Source organism: Ziziphus jujuba, chromosome 11 (genome assembly GCF_031755915.1).
Source record: "Ziziphus jujuba cultivar Dongzao chromosome 11, ASM3175591v1".
NCBI classification, from domain to species: domain Eukaryota; kingdom Viridiplantae; phylum Streptophyta; class Magnoliopsida; order Rosales; family Rhamnaceae; genus Ziziphus; species Ziziphus jujuba.
The window spans coordinates 9,140,526-9,165,489 of NC_083389.1; the positions used below are offsets into that span (position 1 = coordinate 9,140,526).

General features: G+C 34.9%; 4 protein-coding genes across 4 annotated transcripts; 3 read left to right on the forward strand and 1 right to left on the reverse strand.

The window, feature by feature from the left end:
* Positions 1 to 1,814: 1,814 nt before the first annotated feature.
* Positions 1,815 to 5,310, reverse strand: LOC107432233 (uncharacterized). Its single transcript, XM_025066633.3, has 2 exons — positions 5,110 to 5,310; positions 1,815 to 4,014 (listed from the first exon to the last, which is right to left on the reverse strand). Exon 2 carries the CDS (start codon positions 4,003 to 4,005, stop codon positions 1,945 to 1,947), a length of 2,061 nt encoding a protein of 686 aa, XP_024922401.3. The 5' UTR covers positions 4,006 to 4,014; positions 5,110 to 5,310; the 3' UTR covers positions 1,815 to 1,944.
* A 492-nt stretch (positions 5,311 to 5,802) lies between these two features.
* On the forward strand, positions 5,803 to 9,885 carry LOC107432264 (ubiquitin-conjugating enzyme E2 variant 1D). The gene is made up of 4 exons (XM_016043367.3): positions 5,803 to 6,065; positions 7,522 to 7,661; positions 8,990 to 9,115; positions 9,443 to 9,885. Exons 1-4 carry the CDS (start codon positions 6,032 to 6,034, stop codon positions 9,581 to 9,583), a joined length of 441 nt encoding a protein of 146 aa, XP_015898853.1. The 5' UTR covers positions 5,803 to 6,031; the 3' UTR covers positions 9,584 to 9,885.
* Positions 9,886 to 11,217: 1,332 nt separating this feature from the next.
* LOC107432271 (probable CCR4-associated factor 1 homolog 9) lies at positions 11,218 to 12,457 on the forward strand. The gene has a single exon (XM_016043377.4). It carries the CDS (start codon positions 11,431 to 11,433, stop codon positions 12,256 to 12,258), a length of 828 nt encoding a protein of 275 aa, XP_015898863.3. The 5' UTR covers positions 11,218 to 11,430; the 3' UTR covers positions 12,259 to 12,457.
* Positions 12,458 to 20,582: 8,125 nt separating this feature from the next.
* Positions 20,583 to 21,719, forward strand: LOC107432253 (transcription repressor OFP15). Its single transcript, XM_016043357.4, has one exon. It carries the CDS (start codon positions 20,675 to 20,677, stop codon positions 21,647 to 21,649), a length of 975 nt encoding a protein of 324 aa, XP_015898843.3. The 5' UTR covers positions 20,583 to 20,674; the 3' UTR covers positions 21,650 to 21,719.
* Positions 21,720 to 24,964: the final 3,245 nt, after the last annotated feature.

The window sequence follows — 24,964 nt, forward strand, 5'->3', positions numbered from 1 at the left end:
TTGGAAGGGTTTATATGGGCGTTGGGGTTAGGAACAAGGATCATTAATGATCTAAATTAATCACATCCCAGATTAACAAACTACTTACATAGATATTTTTGGATCTGAAAACTGCAACAGCAAACACCAATTTGTTCAATATTCAATGTTCAATAGTCATAATAACTATGGTGGTCAAATGATTATAATACCACAACAATAGCTTCCAGTCATTGAAAGTGATCTATCGAAACAAGATTCATTAATTATTAATTATATTATATACTTTTCCTTTCTCTTGTTTTTTAACATACGGAAATAGGTAGCCTATCATTTTTATATGGTTCTTGATAATCTAACTTAATTATTAACTCTTTTTTGTTTTTTTTTTTGAGTGAAATATATGAGTCTAGATAACTAAACTTATGCTTCAAAAGATAATATTTATGTATATATAAATTTTTTTGGTAAATGCTTCAAAAAGATAATATCGTTAATCAGAAGGGCAAGATATATAATATTATATAACCCAAAGTGGTATAATTTAAGTTAGGTGGAAACTTACCTGCACTGAACCCCTTGTATGTAGGTGTAAAAAGCCTGCACTAATGAATTCTCACATGGTCCTATTTACCCTCTCATAATTGTGACTGTCCAAATAACTTCCAGTAATAGCATGGGATTTGGTAATGACAAATTTTCAAACGAATAAGAGGCTGATAGATTTGTCAACAGAATTTTAACAAAAAGGAAAAGAATCGCACAACATCTAGCAAGTAATCTCTGCTGTTTTTTAGGCCCCCCATAATCCTTGAAACTCAGACAATCTTTTGCTAATGGCAAAACTAGACACCTTTCTCTCATTTTCACATTTCCCTCTTTTTTTTTTTTTTTTCTTTTTTTAATCTATTCAGGGCACTTTAAAAGTGAAAAACGAGCTGAAAATAGACGTGAAATTACAATGAAATCCATACAGAAAGGGCATAAATTCTTAGACCAACGCGCAGAGACACAGACAGATGCCAAAATTCGAAGAACGGAATGAGGAGATTCCAGTAATTTTACCCTTTTAACAGTACTTGTACGTCTTCGGCACTGGGGGTCCTCATCATTGAATTGTCTGCCATTTCTGAGCCCTTCTAAATGCTTTCTGGGAATCTATGTTCAAACGTAGTAATATATGTACTAGAGATAAGATAAAGGCATTTTTCCATTGACTGCCACGCAAAATATTTTACTTTATCCCAATCCCATTGCTGAGCTAGTGGACAAGTTGCTTCATCTATGTATTTTCATCCAAGAAAATCAAGCATCTCGGTTGCCCACATCTCTTTTACCTGCCCCAGCTACTAAGCAAACCAAATCACTAATAAGACAATTGCTTTATGTGTGCTTGTCAGATACTGGAAATTATGCCCACTTGATCTTTCAGAGAGGCCAGACAGATAGTCCAAATAGATTGCTTACCGAACCCTAACCGCTTATATTGTTTGAGTGGTATGATTGAAAGAAAAATAAAAATATGTTACGTTTATTTTCGTTTGGAAATAGAATGGGGAAAGGGAAAAAAAAAAGAAAAAAAAAGAAGAAAAAAAAAAAGAAGTTCCTCTAGGCTACATCATCATTTTATCTATACAACTTATTATTATTATTATATTAATTTGAGAAGAAATAACTTAATGTAAGCAAATATGCTCTACTAGAGTTGGTTTGGAAAGAAACCACGTCCACTCACTTTTCCCTTGCCCTCTCTCTTTTCTACCAAATAAAGGAACCAATTTTTCCATAAAGGAAAGAGCTAATCTAATTCTTTTTTTTTTTTTCTAAGATATAAATTTTCTTAAAGAGAAAAATTATAAGACGTGTAATATTAAATATGAGCGATCCTTTTATGGGCCCGCTATTGCTGGCCCTAAAAACTGAATTACAAGCACCTGAAGAGAGAAGAAGAATGACTTGGTGATATTAACCAACAAAATGTTTTTTGTGCTGATCCACCTCTCCCCATCCGCTACTACTTCTTATGTACCTATCAGCAATACCAAATTCTTGATTCTGAGCAACCCGCCTGGCATAGTTTTGAATTGAAATTGGGCCCTTTCTAATCCTCCGGTAATAGATAATCTGCCAAGGCCACATGCGAGCAGAACCAAAGTAAGCCTCTATGGATAAATGTCCTTCGTTTTCCTTCGGGAGTTCCAGACCATAGTGCTTCAGAGCCATGCACAACTCTTCCATGGATATGCTTGTTGAGCGGCCTGCATCGGCATTGGATTCTGAATCTGATTGCTCTATTGTTTTTGGCACATGCGCTGTGATCAAGGCACTGGAATTTTGATGATCCAAAGTCTCTTTCATACCCTCTGGAGACAAACTCCCAGCAGCAAGGGTGCTTGTCTCTGGTAGGGGGGTGCCAGGATTTGTTACTTCAAATGATGACCTAGATGTTACATCATCGCCCCTACATAAAGGCTGGTTCTCTCTCGTAACCTCTTCCATGTTGAATTGTGACACTGCATTTTCACCATTCATAGCAACTGTTGTATTTTCGATGTCCGCTTTCTCAAAGAAGCCATCACTTTCTATCAGTTCTCTTTGTTCATCCTCAATGTCCTTGAATTCAGTACTGGCACCGGTAGCTTTACCTAAGCCTTTGTGATTCAGCTGTGCCCTGCCAGTAGAGGATGGTAGATGGCCAAGAGATACAGACAGAGACAACGAAGTAGTAGGACTTGACCTTGACCTAGACTTGGGACGTCTAGATTTTGAACAGTGCGACTTTGAGCTAGATTTTGACTTGGATGACAAAGAATCAGCTCCAGAAGATATGGATCTCAATCTCGATCGCGAAATCGACCTTGGCACGGATTTTGAAGTTGAGTGTGATCTTGAGACAGGATATCCAGAATGTAAAGGTGATGAAACTGACCTCCTCGCTCTCTTTGCACTATATCTTTTAGGAGATCCAGTTTCCCTCCGACTTCTCTTCTTTCCTCCATGTTCCTTTCTTTGAGGCCTATCAGTTTGCTTTATTAAAGGAGAATTTCGATTCACCAACATTTGAACCTTTCCCGAATCAGATGTCCTACTATCATTCCTGTGCCTCAATGCAGTATCTCTACCTGACTGCATCCTTTCCCAGGGCTTGGATCCAAATCTTTCTAGCCTGCCTTCATGTCGACTTCTTGTTTTAATGTCATCATCTTGCCTATGATTGAACCTTGTAAACCTTTTCCGAGGAGGATGTTGTCTGGGGCAATTTCGCATTTTATGACCTCTATCCCCACAGCTATAACAAGTTTGCTGGGATTTTGAAACATTATGGCGGTTCAAAATTGTATCATTATCATGGTCTCTCCTTACATTTTCGTGAAGACTCCGACGAGCAGTACCATCAGAATTTGCCATCAAACGAATTTCATCTTTATCATTCCTATCGTAACCCTGGTAAGGTTCATATCTATCGAACATCATCCCATTAGTATCCCCATTGTCATTTGCCAGGTCATCAACTTGCTCACCCCATCTACCATTGTCCACCATCTTGGGTACACCACCACCACCATCGGCTGGTAAATCTTCCCTAAAATTGTAAAGTTCTTGTCCATTGTAATCTTCTATATTTTCATGATGGAAATCTCTGCCTTCATCAAGCAGTTCTTCGGAGTTAAGCCTTGCACCATTACCATCTGGTGGCTTAATATCTGATCTGTAATCCCGCCAATCATTTAAACTTGTTTTTCTACTAGCAGAATTCCTCCCACGTAACTCATATCCTCTGGCACCTCTTCCATACTTTTGAAATGGTTTAGGCTGCTTATTTGACCATGAAAGGTTTAATGGCTCCCCACAAATGTTTCTACCCTCTAGTGCTCTCAAAGCTTTCTCAGCATTCAGGGAAAAGTCATATACTACAAAACCGAATCCATCTTTCAGCTGCAAGTTACACCGCCCAAACCTCCTGAAGACACGTTCAAGTTCATCTCTGCGTGTGCGAGCTGATAGATTACCAATATACAAAGACATCGGAAATCCCTAAAGCAACAAAAACAACAAATGTACTTTCACACAGAAAATATAAAGTTTATCCTTTTAAAGAAATAATGACAACAATATAAAAATATGATAATAATCACTATCTATACTGGAATTTGATAGTTAATATAAAAACCAAATCCAACAAACAACAGGAAGTTACCATTTTGGATGTAATTCTTCACATTTTCCTTAGGTGCTTGTCCAGGAAACCAAAAATAGAAATAAGATTTTAATTTTCTCACCAGACACTATCAAAAGCCATTTTATCATCTTGAAAGGAATTACTCTCAAACCTGCTCTTACATTGTTTGTGTATACACTGGAACTTTTTTTTTATAAAAAAAATTAGGATAACTAATATCTTTACACACATCATTTCCACCCTTGTAATTATGAGAATGACCAAAATCAACAGAGCATTCTAGACCTAAACAACCAAAATGAAAGTTTCTTAACTCAGTTCAGTTTTCAATGGAAATACAAAAAGAAAAATAAAATAAAAAAAATTATAAAATTATAAAATTATAATTAAAGTCAGTGTTCAAATAATTAATAGAATAATGGACAACAATAACAAAGTAGACAAATGGCAAATGGTACAGGTGAAAACATTACTGAAAGAAAGAAATAATAGTTAAATTTACGTACGCCAATCTCTCAGTGGAGTCAACCAAAATAACATGGAAAAACAAAAAACAAAAAACAAAAAACAAAAAAAAAAACAAAGAGACTACAACAATAAAATAAGGCAAGTGAAAAAAAATTTCTAACTTGTTTCCATAAAAAATTAAAATACAATTTTGTTTTTATTCACTATTTTCCTTATAGGTCCAAGTACCGAAACTAGGCATTTTTCAGAATCATTTTCGCTGTCCCTCACTCAAACCGAGTGTTTCATCTTCATTCAACCAGAAATTTTTTCAAACACGTGGTAGGCATAAAAACAAAGCAAACGATCAACAGCAAAAAACTCCTATTACCAGTTAATCCCGTAATAATCGCTACTAGAAAACCCTATTAGAACTAGGAAAACAATGCAAAGAAATGCAGTAGTACAGGATTAAAAACCCTAAGAAAAAACTCTTGACATACCCGAAGCCGTTAACCTTGCTGTAAACCAATCCCGCGAGAGATCGAAAAGAAAACTTCCCGTCGGCTTATCGCCGCGGCTCGCGCCGGCGTAGCCTCAGGCAGTACCTCAACAATTTTATATAAATTATTGAATCGAAGAGAATAATCAGTGTGATTACTTGGGGGTACTATTCCGAGTCCATGCTTCAGCCACAGACTTCTTCATACTATCATATACCCCCAACACTAAGCAAGCATTGTGTTCTAGTACACCCGCTATCAGAGAGATCATGCTACAATCGTCCTCCACGTGTCAATCAAAGCCGTCCAATCTTCGGCGTCTGGACCACTTGCTGTTGTAGCAATTTTTTAGGATGAAAATAACAATTTCGGGCCAAATGGGCCGCTTGGGCCAGAAAGTTAAAAAAAAAAAAAAAACTCGTACGGACCCGAAATGCTAAAACCAAAACCCGAAAAGATGTTGAGCAGCGCTTTGTGGATAAGTAGAAAAGTACAACCGAGCCTACTTTATTCACCCAAAATATATATATATATATATAGATGAAATTATAAATCACACACTAAAAAAGAAATATATATTCATCAAAATAGATAATTATTAAAAGCATAAAAAATTTTATGAAAAAAAATAAATAAATAAATCCCCAACCCAACCCATCAGTCAATATCACCCTTCTTTTTAAGTTTTTAACCTATCTAAATCCCTCATTGCCCTCAAAATTTTCATTTTTCTCTTTATTCCGCAAACCTTTGCTTTCGTCGCCTTCCTTTTCCGAGATTCTTAAAAGCCTCTCTGACTCTCTTTATTAATTTGTTTTGTTATTTTTTTTTTTTTCTTTCGCTACCCTCCTTGAAATCTCACACTTCGATCAGATCTCCGCACCTACCGACCTGAGAAACATACCCTCATAGCTGCTTATCCATGACGCTTGGCTCAGGAGGATCGAGTTGCGTGGGTAAAGCCGCCTACCTTTTGATCTTCTTTGTAATTTTCATGTTTAGCTTTTGATCTTGTTCCTTTTTGTTGACTATGTTTTGAAATTTTTAATGGGTTTTTGATCGATTTTGTTGTTCTTGCATTTTCTGATGTGAAATTCATTTTGGGAACATCCGATCGAGCCACTGGGTGTTCCCTTATATCGATGCTTTTTCTTCTATAAAAGTTTTGATTGAGGAAATTGCTACTTTTATTTGTTTGCTTGTTTTTTTCTGGTTTTTGGGATAGATTTTGTAATTGCGCAGCTGTGTTTGTGGTGTCTTATTGATGCTGTGGTTATAAAAATACGGCTTTTATTGTTGTGTAATTTTAACTTATTTTGATTATTATACATGTCTCTGGTTAAGGTGTTTTTAATGCTAACATGAGCATTTTTGCGCGCATAGTCCTGCTTGCTTAGTTTATTAGAGATTGCGCGAGGAATATCAGGCTTAAAAATTTAATTCGATCTACTATGTTTACTGAAATTAGTAGCTTCATTTTTTCTTATTCTACCGTGCATGGTGTGTCCTCTCTTCAATTTTTTGTGTGGAATATGGAGTCCATATCTCTTAAACCTGTGCTTTTTAGCGGTAATGAGATAGCAAGATCGTATGGTTTTATTATCTATGCTTATTTTATTTGTTTTATTATGTATTGACTTACGGGAGTGATAATTGGTGCAATTGAATGGTTTTGTTTGGTACAACTGTATTTTAGCATTAGTTATTTGTTCATGATTTACACAATAATGGGAGCAAATGGGACTTAACTACTGTGACTGAATTTGTTGTCTATAGTTTCCTGTATTTGATGACTTATTAGATAAAAAATTTGCTTCATACAGACTTTTGCTACTAGCCAGCTGTGCATCTATGTGTTGAAGAAATTGTTTTAAACCTTTAAATTCATACTACCATTCCAAATTTCCTTACGATGAGAAGATTTTGTATTTGCATTGCTCTCCTCAAGTTTTTCCGAAAATGTATCTACAATATATTTCTTTCAATGTTTTTTGGTTGAAGGTATTTGTGTGCTGTTCTTGTGGGTATCATCTTTGCTCTTCTTATAACTTTTATGCATGTGCTGCATTTTGAGTTTATGACTAATGAATATCCTGAATATGGAATGAAGGCTGTTTGATTATTTGTTTTGGAATAAAAGGATGGTTAGATTAAATCTTTCTGGTTGTTGCCATTGATTCTTTTGTATGGTGGACTTATTTTCTAGTTCTGCACTTGAGCTAAACACAGAAAATTGTGCAATTATAATTAAGGAAAAAGAAGCTATCTGTTTGACTCTATTGTATAATGATGTCAACCTTTTGTTAGATCACAACCATAACCATATTATTTCTTGTAATATTGAATATTAAATCCTCCGGCTTATGTATATCTAGTTCTGCGACTTTAACCAGAATGATTTAAGTCATGCAGTACCACGGAACTTCAGATTGCTGGAGGAACTTGAACGTGGGGAAAAAGGCATTGGAGATGGTACTGTCAGCTATGGAATGGATGATGGAGATGACATTTACATGCGCTCTTGGACTGGTACCATAATTGGTCCTCACAATGTAAATAATCTTTTTTTGTTTATATATTTGTATATTTTACTAATTTTCTGTTCATGCTTTTAGATTGTTTAAAACTATAAGCAAATGAAGTCTCTGTCTATCTCACACACACGATCACACATGCAGCTTTAGAAACATACATTTAAAACAGTATTTGAAATTATTTTGCATGTAATGTTGCATTAGACTCTACCTGTTTTGACCTTAAGTAAAAATAATTACCTCGTGATTTGTTGATGGCCTTCAATAATTGCTTCTGAGTTCATGCAGTCCTGTGATTGCTTGGACAGAGTTTCTCAACCAATTTTTTTGGAACGAAGTTGCTTGATAACATGTACCTATTTTATTGCAAATAGAAATGCTTTTAGGAGCCCTAATGGTGTGGATGATAAATTGGCCAGTTCTAGGCTAGTTTCATGTCTGGGGTTTAATGTGTTGGATACAGCACATGATATTGTGAGTGAAGTTGTTTATAAGGATTCTTTGGGTTTTTTTTTTTCCTGGAATATTTTGTAGGTAGTGTGTTCTTTGTGGACCATAGGCCTTGATTGTATCAACAAATAAGTTTTTTATGCAAAATAAATTACTTTGTCCTGCTACCTATCTCATGGTGTTTGAAGTTTGACTTATAAAGTTCCCGGACAGCATAAGAGCTGGGGTAGAGCTGTTTTTGGTGAGCTCATACAGAAGAACATGTAATGGACATTTGAATAAGCATATGTAAGGCATCCTTATTTAATACTTGATATTACAGATATAAGGCTTCCTTTATAAAGGAATTAAATTGCTTATTGAAGGTTTTATTTCTGGCAACTCCATAACCTTTTATTTCTCTCCGATCGTCATTTGATGCAACCAAAATTGTTTTACTGGTCTTAATCTGATTTTATGAACTTTGAGGTTGAGGCTGTGGGACAAGGACCTCCATTTAGTTATCAAGCTGTACTATGTGTTGTTTTTCCCCCCTTCTTTGTGAACAGCTAATTTATAGATGCTTGATGTAATGCTGCTTCTTACTGCTGTAGGACATTTTAACCTTTTTGAATTTATTGTTGGTTATCTATCTCTGTTGGATTGGGAAGAGTGGTATTCTGGTTATTTTTTTCAAACCATATATATATATATATATGTATATGAATATCTCTAGTAATTTTTGGTTCTGCTACCTTTCAAATGCTCTTTTTCCAAGGTAATTCAGTTATTGGTTGGAGCATAAGGCTATTTTGGGTGATTCTTATACTTTTATTATTATTATTATTTTCCTGAAGATCTTAGTTGCTTACATGCTTTTTTATTTTTTTAATTTTTTTATTTTTTTAAAACCCCAGACTGTACATGAAGGTCGAATTTATCAGTTGAAGTTGTTCTGTGATAAAGATTACCCAGAGAAACCACCAAGTGTTCGTTTTCATTCACGGATCAACATGACTTGTGTTAACCATGAAACTGGAGTGGTATGGTTCTAATTTTCCATTTACATTCAGTGCAATTATTGTTGAAGCACAAGTATGCTCTGCTGCATAGGATACTTTCTTCACTGCTCTTTTCTTCCTGGGAAGGAAAAATATGTGTAAGAGGGAAGGGGAGGGGAGTTATTTAAGTTGCATAAGGGGAAACAATGTATTTGTTACCAGTTGCACATAACTCTACTACGTTTTTCTTCCTTTTGGGTTGGTTACAAGTGTATAGGAAATTTAGTCCATTTTGCTAATTTTGCTAATTCCAATGAATAAATAATTGAATCAGGTAACAACATTCTAGTTTCTTTTGAATTTTAATAGGTTGAGCCCAAAAAGTTTGGACTTCTTGCAAATTGGCAGAGAGAGTATACCATGGAGGATATACTGACACAGCTGAAGAAGGAGATGGCTGCTCCACATAACAGGAAGTTGGTTCAGCCTCCCGAAGGTACCTACTTCTAGCTTCCGAGACCGTATGGATACCATGGATCATATTGCATATAATGCAAATATGCAATATGCGATATATAGTTTGTAATCCTGTTATGATCCCGTTGAAGTTAAGAACAGACATGGGAATGCTCCAAAAAGCTTCTCCTATTACCTCTCCATGGCTTTGACGTTGTTTTATCATTGTCTTTTATCAAATTGTGTTGAAAGGATGCTGTTTGATTAAGGGACTTTATGTGTGTCAAATATTTAAATACCCCTTTTAACTAGTATCATTTCTAGCTTCATCAGTGGTAAAGTTTCTTTCTTCTTCTTCCTCTCTGGTGCTTTTTTTACAGCAATTCTTGGTAAGAATGTCAAATTAACAACTATTGAATTATGAAAGCGGCAACTGGTCTGATGGAAAAGGAAAAAAGTAATTTCCCATATATTTTGAAATTGAAACTGCAAGCAAACTTAAGGCATTGTTTTGAACGTGTAAAACGGATGAATTGTCCACTCCAATGGAACAAAAAAAAAAAAAAAACACAAAAGTGAGTAATCTTTCACTGGTTTCAGATTTGCTGAAAAATATGCAAGTAGGGATTTTCTAGCAAGGCTAGGACAAAAAGAGTGAAGGAAGTGGCGTGGTAAAAGACGCTATTAGGATGATGACAATGCCTAACCAGTGGAGGATTCGAAGGAGCTAAAACAGCCTCTCACCAACTTGTCTGTCTTCTTTACCAAAATGCAAATTCGCAATGGCTTTGCTTTTAAGCCTCCGATTTTGCCTGCTTTTGGTTGTTGTCAACTTGGACTCCGACTCAGAAACAGCTCAGCTCATCTCCCTTCTCCACACACGCATACAAAATTCTCACCGCCCATAAGTCCCTCACGTTTTACATCCCGCTGAGTTGAAGCCTGCCGACTTGTATTTATTGAGTTCTTTTTGGTCAAAGTCGTCTCTTTCCAAATCACCATAACTTGTCATTTTACCAACTTCTCCAGCTTTTGCCCAGACAAAAATTAAAATTAAAAGAAAAAAATGTTTTACTATTTTTTTTTTTAATTTAGAAAATATTTTTTTATTATATTTTTCATTCTTAAATTTGAATTTAGACAGAAAAGAAAAAAGATACATATATATATATATATATATATATATATGCATTTACTATTGTTTTCTTAATTTTAAAATTGTCGTCTGATTTTGAAGCATATAAAGATTTAGAAGGTATGGCAGAATCATAATCTAATTTATTTTTGATCGCTAAAAAGCGATGATTTAGCATTGTCAGAACATTCACGCAGGGCCAAAGAACATGTATTTTGGCCATCGAATGTTTCTGTCACTACTCGGCCACTACTCTCCATAAAAAAAACTTTTTAATATTCTTTTAACAGTATTAAATTAATTAAATATTCTCTTTTTTTTTTGGTAATGTATTAAATTCTTTTTTGGTGACATATTAAATTAATTAAATATTCATACACAACCACAAAGGTCATTTTGTATACGATAAGATATATTTTAAATTCCATAGATAAAAAGAAAAAAAAAAAAGTAGTTTCTTTTCTTAACAAACCGCCTTTTTCCACGTGTACCCACAGTTTTGTGCGTCTCAGACTTACCCAAAATTTTATCTCCGTCTATATAATAAAAGAAGACGTTATTTCTCATCGTCTACCTCTTCGAAATTTGTGAATCAATCAAACCCTAAAAATCAACCTCTGAGATCGGGAACCCTCCGGGAATTCTCGTTCCCCTTTTGCTTTTGACTGTGTGTGTTTGTATATTCGTTTTTATTATATGATTGAATGGTGTCTTTGACCACCCATAAGACATTCAACGATCTGGAAAACTGGAACACCAATAAAACATGCTCGCCTCCTCCGATCCATCGCCGAAGAAACCGGTCCTCGTTAGATCTGTATGGTCCGAAAACCTTGAATCCGAGTTCAAGTTGATCCGATCCGTCATCGATGATTACCCGCTCATATCCATGGACACAGAGTTCCCAGGCGTCGTGGTACGCCCCGTCGGAGATCTGGACTTCCGGCAGCCCTCCACCCACTATCTCGTCCTCAAGGCGAACGTAGATCGCCTGAATCTGATCCAGATCGGGCTAACGCTCTCTGACAAAGATGGAAATCTTCCGGATCTCGGTTCCGGCAACCGGTTTATATGGGAATTCAATTTTAGGGATTTCGATGTGGCTCGCGACGCCCATGCGCACGACTCGGTCGAGTTGCTGAGGCGGCAGGGGATCGATTTCGAGAGGAACAGAGAGTTGGGGATCGACTCGCTCCTGTTCGCCGAGTTGATGATGTCCTCGGGCCTTGTCTGCAACGACGCTGTCAGTTGGATTACATTTCACAGCGCTTACGATTTCGGCTACCTCGTGAAGGTGTTGACTCGGCGGTTTTTGCCGGAAAAGTTGGTTGATTTTCTGAGGCTGGTTAAGGTGTTCTTCGGTTCCAATGTTTACGATGTGAAGCACCTGACTAGGTTCTGTGCGAGCCTGTACGGAGGGTTGGACCGGGTCGGCGAGGCTCTAAACGTTGATAGGGTCACTGGGAAGAGCCATCAGGCTGGGTCTGATAGCTTGCTTACTTTGCATGCTTTTCAGAAGATTCGGCATCTGTACTTCAGCAAAGATGGGCTGGAGAAGTATGCCGGCGTTTTATATGGTTTAGAAATTTCTTAAAAAAAAAAAAAAGATGGATGGGATATGTTGCTGTGTAGAATTTCTTTTTTTTCTTTTTCCTTTTTATTAAGCAGTAAATTTTGTACACAATTTCGTTTTATCAAATTAGGCTGTTTCCATTCTTAGTATATATATATATATATATATAGCATTTGTGCAAATTTTAGTATGAAATTGCAAATTGTTTTCCTGTTCTACATCAACATGTTTCTGGGATTTTGAGAAGGTTGTGACGTTCGATAAATATTGAAAATGTTAGGTGGAGGAGATTAGAAAGAGCAGCAAAATGGAAGATGAGAAGTCTGGGTAGTCGTTTGAGTTTAGAAAAACTTTTGCAAGAAATCAAAGCTTCAATTTTTAGTCTTTGAATCTGAAATAATAAAATTCTGACTTCGTCAAAATACAAAATTACAATCAATGTTACCCGAGCGAGGTAATCCACACAATCAATGTTACATGAGGGAGGTAAGCCACACAGCTTTCACACTCCGGAATTGACTCGATGGTTCCATGATGCAGGACTACTGTTTGATCCACACTTGCAGTGAGAGTTGATGGTTTCATACCGCATGATGCAGGACTACACTCTGATCCACACCTGCGGATTTGGAACTTGAGCCTCGGATGGTTCCACACCTACGGATTTGGAAGTTGAGCCTCGGATGGTTCCACACCTACGGATTTGTTCCATGCAGCATAATACAGATCTACGGTCTGATCCACACCTGCGGATTCGGAAATTAAGGATCGCGGCTTGGCAAGTCTTACTATTATTGGTTCGGATGCTTCCATATCATAATATCGTGTGGTACAAGACTACAGAGGCATTTTTTTTTTTTTATAAGCAAACGCAAACAAAAAAATCACAATCAATATTGACTTTGGGATGATGCGACTGTTTCATCAAATTAAACCCCGTACTACATCCTTGGTTTGTTCGTAGTCGTTGGAGAGACTGAGAAAGGCATTTTGAATAGTTATTTTTGTCGTTTTAACGTTGAGCTGGCAAGATGAATTCATGTCAAATTATGATTCCTCAGTAAGGTGTGTCTTCGGGCCTCCGTAGCATATAACACAACTTTTTGTTAAAGACTCCTATTTTTTATGATTCCTAAGGTTTACAGCTTATTGTTTCGTAACAGGCCGAAAACATGAAACTAGTAAGCTTTATCCGTTTACTAATGTTCAAATATTTTGAAAACTTAATTTAACTCGATGGATGGTTTGTTGTTAATTATCTTTTGTCCTATAGTCAAAGTTAATCACATTCACATCAATGTCATTTTGGCCCTTTTTAAATGGTGGCTGCACTAACAGTAATTTGTGGCCCTTCCAATATATTAGCCATTGCTATGATATTGAAATAAGAAACTGATATATACTCTGGTTGGTTTTTTAACTCTTAAACAGTGATGTTAAGATGTGGAGGATGGAATTTGCTTTCTGTGGTCCTATAGTATTATCTTCATACCCAGATTAATGTTATCTTGTGGCGTGGTTAACAGGGATACAGTTGAGGATTCCAATTCCAAAATTGCTACCACGGTATTTCCAATAATACTGTTCACAAACATATCATCTCTCAAGTCTTCACTGAATGGTCAATTGGGTTTCTTCGAAGAGCACCTTCGCTTATGTGGTTAGCCTTGGTCATGCTCATGAGCTTCTATGTGACTGCTAACTCGTTTCTGGTTTTTCGTAAAGAAGGTAAAAGTGGGCTCCATATCAGTATCACCAGGAGTCAATGGAAACTTTTGGTGGTTTGCTTTTTCATTTTATTTATTTTTAATTCCCCTTTTCTTTTGTTGCATTCTGAATCTTTTCCCTAGTTAAAGAAGTCATACATGCTGAAAGTCGGTTGAGAAGAACAAAATATAAATAGCTTATAATTACTCCTAATAATGCTTGTAATGGCACGTGATGGATTTTGGATGTTTCTAAGACCCGCAGGTTTTGGACTCGGTCAATTCTTCTATCAGTGTTACTCAAATATATTTATGACCAGGACGAACCCTTTTCTTCGATGATAAAATCTAGAATGAAAATGATCTGACAACCTCTTTTTGTTGGTCAAAAACCAATAAAAGATTTTAAAGCTTTCCTTGGGCCTTTTGTATAAATTTTAGTGTATTAAATCTATTCAATTTCAAATGTAGCATAAGTGACATTAATTCAAGTTTAATTAACAATTCAATCATGCAAATGATATGCCTTTGTTTTGGCTTGTCAACGTACAATTTATTTTAGGCCTAGCTACTTTTAGGATTCAGACCATCACTTCTCTGCTTCTCCTATTAAGAAGTTTGAAATTTTCTATCTTGTTCTCTTATGCTGAAGAAAACAGAGAACTTGGAATGCGTTATTCACAAGCAGACAGAGCAATTTCAGAGGAGATGCTCAAGTATACCCAAGAGAAGATTTCTATAAATCATGATTTCACTTGCAATTGATCCTCAATATAAAGTTTTAGTAAGTGCATTTAATCTTTTCGGTTCAAAACAAAAGGCCTATTTATTTGTATCTATCACTATTTATGTCTTGTTATTTGGTTACCAGTTCTGTTGGACTGTCTTGCTTAGATAATAATGATTTCAAGAAGTCTGTCACACGGCAATAGATTGTTGAATCAATTATGCTACGCACAACAGCAGTGACATATATATGCAATCCCTGTGCAAATTATGGAAATGGGCATGGCTTGTTTACTAATTTTTCTTCCTTCGATACCGATAGCGTGCAATATCATAAGGTGGCTCTTTCTTTGCTTCATTGAATTCCTTCCCCCCCCCCTTTTTTTCCCTTATTTCTGCAGATCTTATACATGCTTCTAGTGTACTTTCTCCATCAATGAGCTTACTGACACAAAACAAAGGTCACTTTTTATCAGCATTAATTGCTTTTATGTGAATTCTAATATCCTTCGTATCTTATGAATTAGAAATTGTCAATTGGAAAGTTATACATATACTTGCTTTGCTTTCCATACATCCTCTGTTTTGTTCTCTTGTTCTGTTATGCAGTTATATGGTACTCAAATTTAGTGCTTCTGTTTTTTTTTTTTTTTTTCCTTTTTTTCTTTTTTTCTTTTTTCTTTTTATAATCTAGTTTTTCTATTTATTTCTATGTGGGTTTTAATGAGTTTAAAGTGTCCCATTTGATTTTTTCTCTTTGGTTCTAATTTACAATGTAGTTGTTACTAATTCAGTTTTATGTCACTGAATTGGGGAATCATAAGCACAAATGCAGATCAGCCCCTTGTTGCTGGTATAAGCATCTTTAGCTGAATTTCACGGCTGTTTCTTCCAAGTTCCAAGGCCCATAATTTGCATTCGAGGCTGAAAGTACGTTCCCTGGAATAGCTTATAACCCTATCTGGTACCTATTTGCAGTTTAAATCAGATCAAATATGCCTTCCTCATCTGATCCGAACTCAACAAACCAAGCAAGCCAATCACCAGCAATATTATCGGTACCAACCGTACATACTCCATCAAACCATCAATCTTTACACACGGCAACTCCAACCCGAATTCCTGTTTTTCCAAACTCTTCCTTACAACAAAGTATTCCTCAAGGGATCCAATTATCATCCGCTAATCCACAACCAGTGGCAACATCAAAGCACCACATGCAAGTTCAAGTGACCAAATTGATTATTACATGCTTGGTCTCATCGAGTCCTAAGTATGAGAGACACCCTCCAATGTCTCTTTCTTGCAAGTGGAATATAAAGATAGCTTCCACTGGACAGGCATTTTGTTCAACCATAATGACATAATACTCCATCTTTCTAACTTTATACATATATATATATATATATATATTTTTTCCTTTTTCAGTAGCTTGGGTTTGGCCTATTAACACATGGTCTGGACCTTTTTTCTTTTTTGGGTGGATGAAACAAATGAAAATGAGTCCAATTGTTGGGCAAAACAACAAAGAGTACCTGTCAAGCAATGTATTTGAGACAAACGAAGCTTGGCTATAAAAATAATAACTTTATTATATTTATATGACTAAATATATGATGGCATAACCTGAAAAAGGAAAAAAAAAAAAAAAAATGAATATATGATCTAACATTAATGAATAGTAGTCTTGTTGCAGATTACTTGGGATATTGTTGAATTTCGTAATGAATTTGCGGCTACTTTTCATAACTCGATTTCTTCCCCATCGTATGGATGAGTAAAAGCCACACAAACTTAAGATATTCTTCTTATTATTTTGTGGGGGTAGAGAGATGGTCTTTTTCAATGGTGGGTCAACAACTTTGCAATCAAAATGAACTTCATCCGGAGACATGGTCCAGTATTTGATGGGAACAATGTTTATTCCAATTAGAAAGTGGACCTGTTTGCCCATCCCACTATATTTTTATTATTGAGACTGCTTTAAAACATGTTATGTTCATAAGCTATCGCAGCCATATACAAACTGTTGGGTTGTCTTCGAGCTTAGATTAATTGCTTGATGTTTGTCCAGTTGATGGAAATTGAAGTGGACTTACGTATACGAATAAAGTATACTTCTTGGTGGTCTTTTTCATTTATTATTATTTCTCCTTCGTAGTTTTTATTTTCATAATCGGTTTTATTAGTTTTAATTTTGAAATCTATATTCGGGACATGATTCTGACACCAAAGTATAAATAATATCAAACTGAAAATGTGACCAGTGAGAGATATATGATTGATTGGAGAATGAGGCCCCCCATGCTCTCTACTCTCTAATAACTAATATATATAGGGGGAAAAAAATCATTTTATACACCTTTTTAAGCTGTCTAAAAGACAATTCAAAGCATGTAAACCGGCAATGGGTCCCAAAATGGAGTTTAACCAGTTCACTTTCTTATCTGTCATTTTGCGTTTAGGTCAAACGTTATTGTTATCTTACATATACATTTCCTTATTGATCATGGTACGAAGTTTTATCAAATAAATGACAGATGCTTTTTTTCCCCCTTTGGTCAAGAAAAAGTGACATTATTGGCAGTTTTACTGTGCTGTGTAGAAAAACTAAAGTTTATATATTCATGAACTTCTGGATATTAAGGAATTATGGTCAATGAAACAAAAACAGAAATATAGTGTACATATATATATATATATATATATATAATAGAGAGAGAGAGAGAGAGAGAGAGAATAATAATACAAAAAATTGCAACCACATCTTAGTTGAAGGACAATGATTAATGCCTTTTAATCGAAGCTCTTTCTTCTGTCGGTTGTTTCTGATAGGGGGCTTAAAAGGGTCATGGAACTGAGCCAATTACAAAGGATGATCGTCAACGCACCATGTGCCTACTGCCCACATAAGAAATTGGGCAATATTGGAGGTGAGGTTCTGAATATGCTGAGTTGTTGGTACATGCTGTACTAATCATTCGATTTTTTGGAATTCTTTTACAGAAAATTCTTTAATGTTATAAAAATGTCTCTTGAATGTATGTACAATAATTCTTGCTTGCTTCAACTGTGGATATATGTACTACATAGTTTTTTATGCTTCAACTTTGGATGTATGTACCAAATAGTTTTATATATGTTTATATTGTTGTGGACGAGATAAATACATATTGAAAACTTGATTATATCAACACCCAAGACAACCTTTTAGAAGCATGTGACGTGATTGAAATACTAGTTTTCCTCATCAAAGGAGCGTTATATATGTCTGAATGAACATCAATTTCTACAGACAACCTCACCCAATTTGATAAAACTATGTTGTTTTTTATTCTTATTTTTTATAAATACATAGAGAAAAGTCCTTAATATCAGAGAAAAAATACTAGGTGTGATTGAAGGAATAATGGACCCCAAAAAACTCTGGTCCCCTAAAGATATTGTAATAGGGGGATAAGGTGGTCCTATTCTTGGACCCTACCCTTAACTGAAAGATTTGAAAAAGAACAATAATCTTTCAGAGAGTACTAAAACCTCTGATTGGAAAAAAAATATATATATATATATATATTTAATTGAAAGAGAAATGTAAAAGGAGAACTGCTCAAACTTTATGCCTTATAGTTTTTCCAGCATTTTTAGCTGAGCATGTTTTAATATGCCAAAACCTTATTGGTACTACACAAAAAAAGAGCTAGCCATAGTCATGACCATCAGCCACAAAATACCCTCTGATGGGCTTGTGGGGTATACCCACTTTGCTGGACTTTGTTGTGTTTCTTTGTGGTTGCAAACGGGCACTGAATCTCAATCTTAAAAGTTTATAAGTATTATTATAAGGTTGGGATTTCAATGGATCTATATATATATATTTTACTGGACCACCAATGAAATAAATTATGGTCCCCTTTGGTGTGTATTGTAGGATATTAATTAAGAAAAATTGCAAGAGATGGGTGTGATGTGGGGTCAACTTTAATAAATTGATCAAGGCCCTAGGATTGACTCGCAGTTGAAATCAAATATTAGCTTTTCTAGCGGTGAATGTGACCTATTTTTGTATCTTAGGAACATTACCAAAATCTCCATTTAATTTGAAGGAAAATAAAAAAAATGCTCCATTTAATTTTTGAAGAGCTGATGCTATTGAGAAAATATTTTCTCCCTTTTTTGATTTTGAGTTTTCTGATTGGCTTAGTACAGAAATATCGAAACCACCAATGCATGAAAAATTTGAGAGAATGAGAAATAAGTAAAAGTAATAAATGAGTCTCCCTCTCAAGGGTCTCAATCTGCCCTCTGGAATACATAGGCAGGCACGTGACAGAGAGTTAACTTGTTGGATACTACCACAAGATATTCATCCCCACCATGCCTAAAACCCTCCATTAGTTACTTTGTTAGTTTTGAATGTTATCACTTTTCCCGCCGATAGAGATTCACTTATTTCTGCTTAAAAAAGAAACAAGTTTGATGGATTATTTTCATCCATGATAGTTCATTTAAATATAATCTTATATTTATGGTTTATTTGTCTCTTTATCTTTCTTTCCGGTTTAACTACAAAAGATCAAAAAGAACTTTTCAAAAACATAAATCACGAACTGAGACACACACTATATGGCAACAAGGACATCACTTAAACAATCATGTTTCACATTTTTTTTTTTTTAACCAAAAAGAAAAATCATGTTTGATATCTTCCAAGTTTTCCGAGATAATAACTAATTGATAGTCAACGTTGAACTGAAAAATAAAAAATCAGGCTTAAAAGAACCAATCGAATACTTTCTTTGTATACTAGAATGAATAATCTCTTATGCTTCACCTATGTTTTCTTTTGGTTATTTTTTATTTATTTATTTTTCCATATCAGGGTATTTAACCAACGATATAATTCAATTTATGATCATAACTATTTGGTGTAACTTGAAGGTCTCAGATGTAGCCAGTGTAATTGACTGCAGAGTAACTTTATATTTGCAAAGGAGGCGAATAATCGACAAAAAATAAAATAAAATGTCAGTTGTTTTTGTTCACTTTCATGGGCTGGGCATGATTTTTTTAAATATAGTGGTGATTTTACTGGTACCACTCCACATGGTTGATTTACTGGTACAATCAGGTTAAGTTAATGCTGAGGCACCTAATTGAGCTACAGTACTATATTGTTGTGAAATGACATTACGAAACCAATGGCCTATTTTTTTGGTTCACCTACTTTCAAACACAAGTCTTAAATTTAAAGCCCACAATTTAATGAAAAGTTGCAACATTTCTTGCACAAGTTGATAAAGTTGATTGGCAATATAATATATATATATATATATATACACCCGAAAAAAAGTTTTAGTTGGTAATTTTTTGGTCCTCATTAGCCCCCGTATGATCTCGTGGTAATTAACCAGCAAAAAATCCATACCCTTATAAATTAATTGATACTTATTCTTTCAGAATAGTTTAGAAGTAAAGTACACTGTTTTCGAGATAGTTAATCTAAAGTTTGAATTAAGGAGGAAATGCATAAATGCTAGAATATTTTTATTATTTTATTATATTATTATTATTATTATTATTTTGAATGTGAGCATTTTTATTATTTGAGTATATATATGTATCACATGTTAGGTTTATCATTAAAAAAAAAAAAAAAAAAGGAAAAAAAGCTCTACTTTACACGGGGTACTTTATTATTCAATGGGCTCTACTGAATAACGTTTAAAATCTGTATTTAATTAAAATCATTACTTAAAAAAAAAAAAAAATTGAAGTTCATGACTTTATGGTTATACAAGCCCCCCACCAATTTCTTCTCCTTTTTCCAACTTCCTCCACTGCATTTATTTTTTTATAATAGGCTTTCTTTTTTTTCTTTTTTTTTGGGTTCGTTTATTTTATCTTATTTTATTTTGGGTTTTTCGTGTACACAAGACAATCTCTCCCACATGTCTCACTTACTTTAAAATCTTCCATCACTACCCTTCACTGACTAAAACCATTAAATGCCACATAATGAAACTCACATTTTACATTTACAGCTTCATAAAAATCATTTGAAAACCCAACAATTGCTCAATCCCCGCACACAAACTCCTCGAAGAAGAAGAAAAAGAGAAAAAATGGGCAAGAAAACGAAGCTTCCTTTTCTCTCCAAAAACACAGAGCCAAGGCCATCATCATCATCATCTGCATCATCAACATGGCCATGGCCATCTTGTACCCAACCCAGAACCCTCTCATTCCGAGCCGGCCATGACATTTTCAAGACTATAAACTCAGCCTATAACTTAGAACCATCACCAACAACAGCCACTGATTTCAACATAGCAGCAGACCCTCCAGCTGATTCGTTCTCCATAAACTCATTCGAATGTGCAAGCTTCTCAACAATCTCCGAAGACTCCGGACCCGATCCAATAGTAGAGGCCGTGACCCGAGGATTGAGATCTGAGAGGCTGTTCTTTGAGCCAGGCCGGGAGACCAGCTCGATATTGGAAGAAGCTAAAGAAGAAGAAGACGAGCAAGCAATTCCATTCAAGCAGAGCGTGGTATTGTCAATGGACTCCCGAGATCCTTATTTGGATTTCAAGAGGTCCATGGAGGAGATGGTTGAGGCCCATGGTTTGAAAGATTGGGAAGGCCTTGAAAAGCTTCTTTGTTGGTATTTGAAGGTGAATGGGAAAAGCAACCATGGTTATATTGTTGGAGCTTTTGTTGATTTATTGGTAGGCCTTGCAATTGGTTCTTCTTCTTCTTGTTCTAATTGTATTAATTCTCCTTCTTCTCCTTTATCTTTTTATAATACTAGTACTACTTCTTCTTCTTCAACTATAACTCCTTGTATATCCTCCAATGAAGCCGAGGAAGAGATTGAAAGTAGCACTAGTACTAGTACTAGTACTCCTTGTTCATCTTCCTTATTAGAAGCTCATGAGGAATACAATATTAATGAAGAAGTTGATGTTGTTAACTCTTAGATATGTTTTTGATTCATTCATTAATGGTGAAATATTGAAAAATACTCTAGTAGTTGAAATGATTTGTTCAAATCTCTCTCTTTTTTTTCTCTTTTTTTTTTTTTTTTTCCTCTCTGTCTCTCTGCCTTTACAGAGAGGCACACGAGTGCAGTAAGCGTTTCACGTGTGTGAGGGTAAAAAAGGTTTTCGACCTTCTTGTTGTGCCTTAGAGAAAGCTATAGGGGGACATGGAAATATGCATATCTAAGCATTGTGTTTGCTATTTTAGGAAAAACCCTTTTTATTTACAATATGTAAAGTAGATCGAAATCATGAATCATGTTTAATTTATTACATCATACAAATATAAATATAAATAACTAAATATATATATATATATATATAAATTAATGTGCAATCTTTGGAGCTAGACATCAAACTGCGCATAAAATATGACGAAATAAGCCTATGGTTTTCTGAATCAATACCATGAAATTAACTGTATATGTTGCTTCAACGGCATTCTGTTATTATGACATACGGAGTTCCATCTGGAATAGGTATAATTTATGACTTATTTTTTAAAAAAAATATATTAATATTTTTTTAAAAAATTGAATTAGCAGAGACAATCCCATGCAGCTCATTTCATATTAATATACAAGTGTAAACACTGTGATCGTTCAACACCCACCACTGGATTTTGTTTCTTGCACCTGAATCCTGATGGTTGAGAAATTAGTACGAACATGACCATTGTTTTTGAAATGGTCAGTCATTATCATATGAAAGGTACAATTCCAGCGCAGAAGTTTGGCTGTGGTCCTTGTTTCATATATATTCTTGCAATACCTGCCAACATTTATCTTCTTAGCCCCTGAATTTTAGAAAACTAAAAAAAAAAAAAATCATAATAATAATTAATATTTGGTAATATTGTCACTGCTGACCAGTTTAAAACACAAATATGGAATATAAATCCATCATTTTTTGAGAGTCAAATGCCCTAAAATTTTAAGAAAGAAAACAAATCCCCGCCTGTCATTAAGCTTTTCCCATTGGTACTATGGCTAGATAATTTACAGATAGAATATATATGCTTTATCTATATATGTGGCTTTCCTTTTTCAATAATTAGAGGGGGTAAAAAAAAAAAAAAAAAAAAAGGAAAAAAAGAAAAAGAAGAAAAGAAGCCCCACCTAGCCTTATCATCACCTTCCTGCAGGGAGGTGAAAGATTTTGAAAGCGTCCGTGGATTTTCATGCAAAAAAAGGCAACTTGATGGTCGTAGGAAAAAACAAGAAGATGACACAATATTCTTATAGATATAAGGTGGAGGATGAGAATGTCACTGTTGAGTGGAGCAAAGGAACAGCTCAAGTTTAATTCCGATATTTTGATTGTAACGGCTCAAATTAAATCCGACACATATAATCCCATCTTATTATTCTTACCCCTCTTGGTAAAATTCAACAGCTTAAGACTCTTACTACTTCAGGTTAAAGATTTATATTGTATTTCCGAGAAGAATTCAAACCAATCTATTTAGATAAAGAGAAGCGAGAAAGGAAAACAAAAGACAAATAGCTAGCATATACTTTATAGCAAATTTTAGGCCCCTCAAGAAAATTGAGACGATCTTTAGGGGACTGAATTTGGTTCAAATAAATTGAACATATATATATATATATATTCTAAGGCATTACAATTCCTTTGAGTTTAAATTTTTGTGTCTAAAAGTAGATTGTTATGCACATTCATAAATCAACAGAAATGGCTACCAATAATACTAGTAACTAATCCCATTTAAGAATAACAAATAAATAACATTTTGTTAATAAATCAAACCAACATTATCCCTGTGGGACAAAAGCTACTTACTTCAGAGTAATGATCAGAATTCAAATTTTTCTACCTCCAAACTCAAAATTAAACTGACATCTTATTGACAATTAATTATCATTTATCAATAACAAATGACAACATTCCATGATTGAACTTTTATAGTATTTTTCCTCTACATTTTTCAGGTAATGATATGCCAACTTCAAATCCCCCACTCCTAATTGTGTGTATATATATATATTTATATGGATTTTGGTCTCTCTCTCTATATATATATATATATATGTATATAATATATAACTTCACTAATAATACTTATGGTAAAAATTTATCCAAACCGTAACTAAGTAGGTCGTAGACCGGCTTTCCTCTGGATGTAAATGGTTGGACCCAAAATACCGCACAAGCAAAAAAATGAGAGGCACCACAAAGGGTACCAAACCATTTGTCAACTCTCCATGTTCAAAACGTAAGTTCAGCACAGATGCCTCTTCAATCTCTGAGCCCCAGATTCCTGTCCCAGCGGCGAAGCTTCTAAACCTTGTGCCACTCTTTATTTTATTAAGCTCAGCCTCAGAATAAGGGGTGGGGCTGGATTAATTAATGCTTAATTAGTTTAACTGACTTGTTTGGATTAGATTAACAAAATTAATAATTAAACTTTGACCGACTCTGACTCTATCGGGCTTGATGCCGATCAAAATGTGCAGTTTATACATTAGCAGCTATACTACAAATTTGTCTCACATACTGACTTAAATATTTGGCCATTTTGCTTAATTTTAATTTTAAAAAAAAAAATGGGAAAAACCAAAACGAAGAAAAAAAAAATTTTGAGGTTCACGTCATGACAATGTGAATATTTTATTTCTGATTTTAGGGGGTTTTTTGGTGAGCTATTGGAAGTTTGCAACGGTTCGATCAGAAACTTATTTTGTTTTATTTTCCTGTTTTGAAATTTCAAAGTTTCCATTAATGAGTTTCTGGGAATTGTAAACCTAAACTTGGAGGATATTATCCCCTACAACGGTTTCTACGTGTTTTATAAGCACATGTGGGAGTGTTGGTGAATGGTTGTTGTTGATCAATAATTTTCTTTGAAATATTTTAATTGGACGGCAGGGAACTACGTGGGGTCCGAAGAAGCAGGCTGGGGTTAGTCACGTAAGCAGGCAGTGCCTCAGACTGGTTACAATGCACTACACTACATAAGATCGTTTGCATTCGAGACAAACAAACAAACAAACAAACAAACTGCAGGCTTTTACTTGTCCAAATTTTGGAGGAAATCAATACCAAGTACATATTTCCTAGATTACAATAAATGGGTTTTTAGTTTGCTAATTAGTGAGATAATGACCCAACAATGAAACTCTCATTTTCCGAGAAAATTTTAATTTCCATGAAAATTGTGATAAACAGTATCGAAGTCGGTGACCGTCCCGATTTCAACTTGAGCTTTATTTCTTTGCATTTAATGCATTTCGTAGT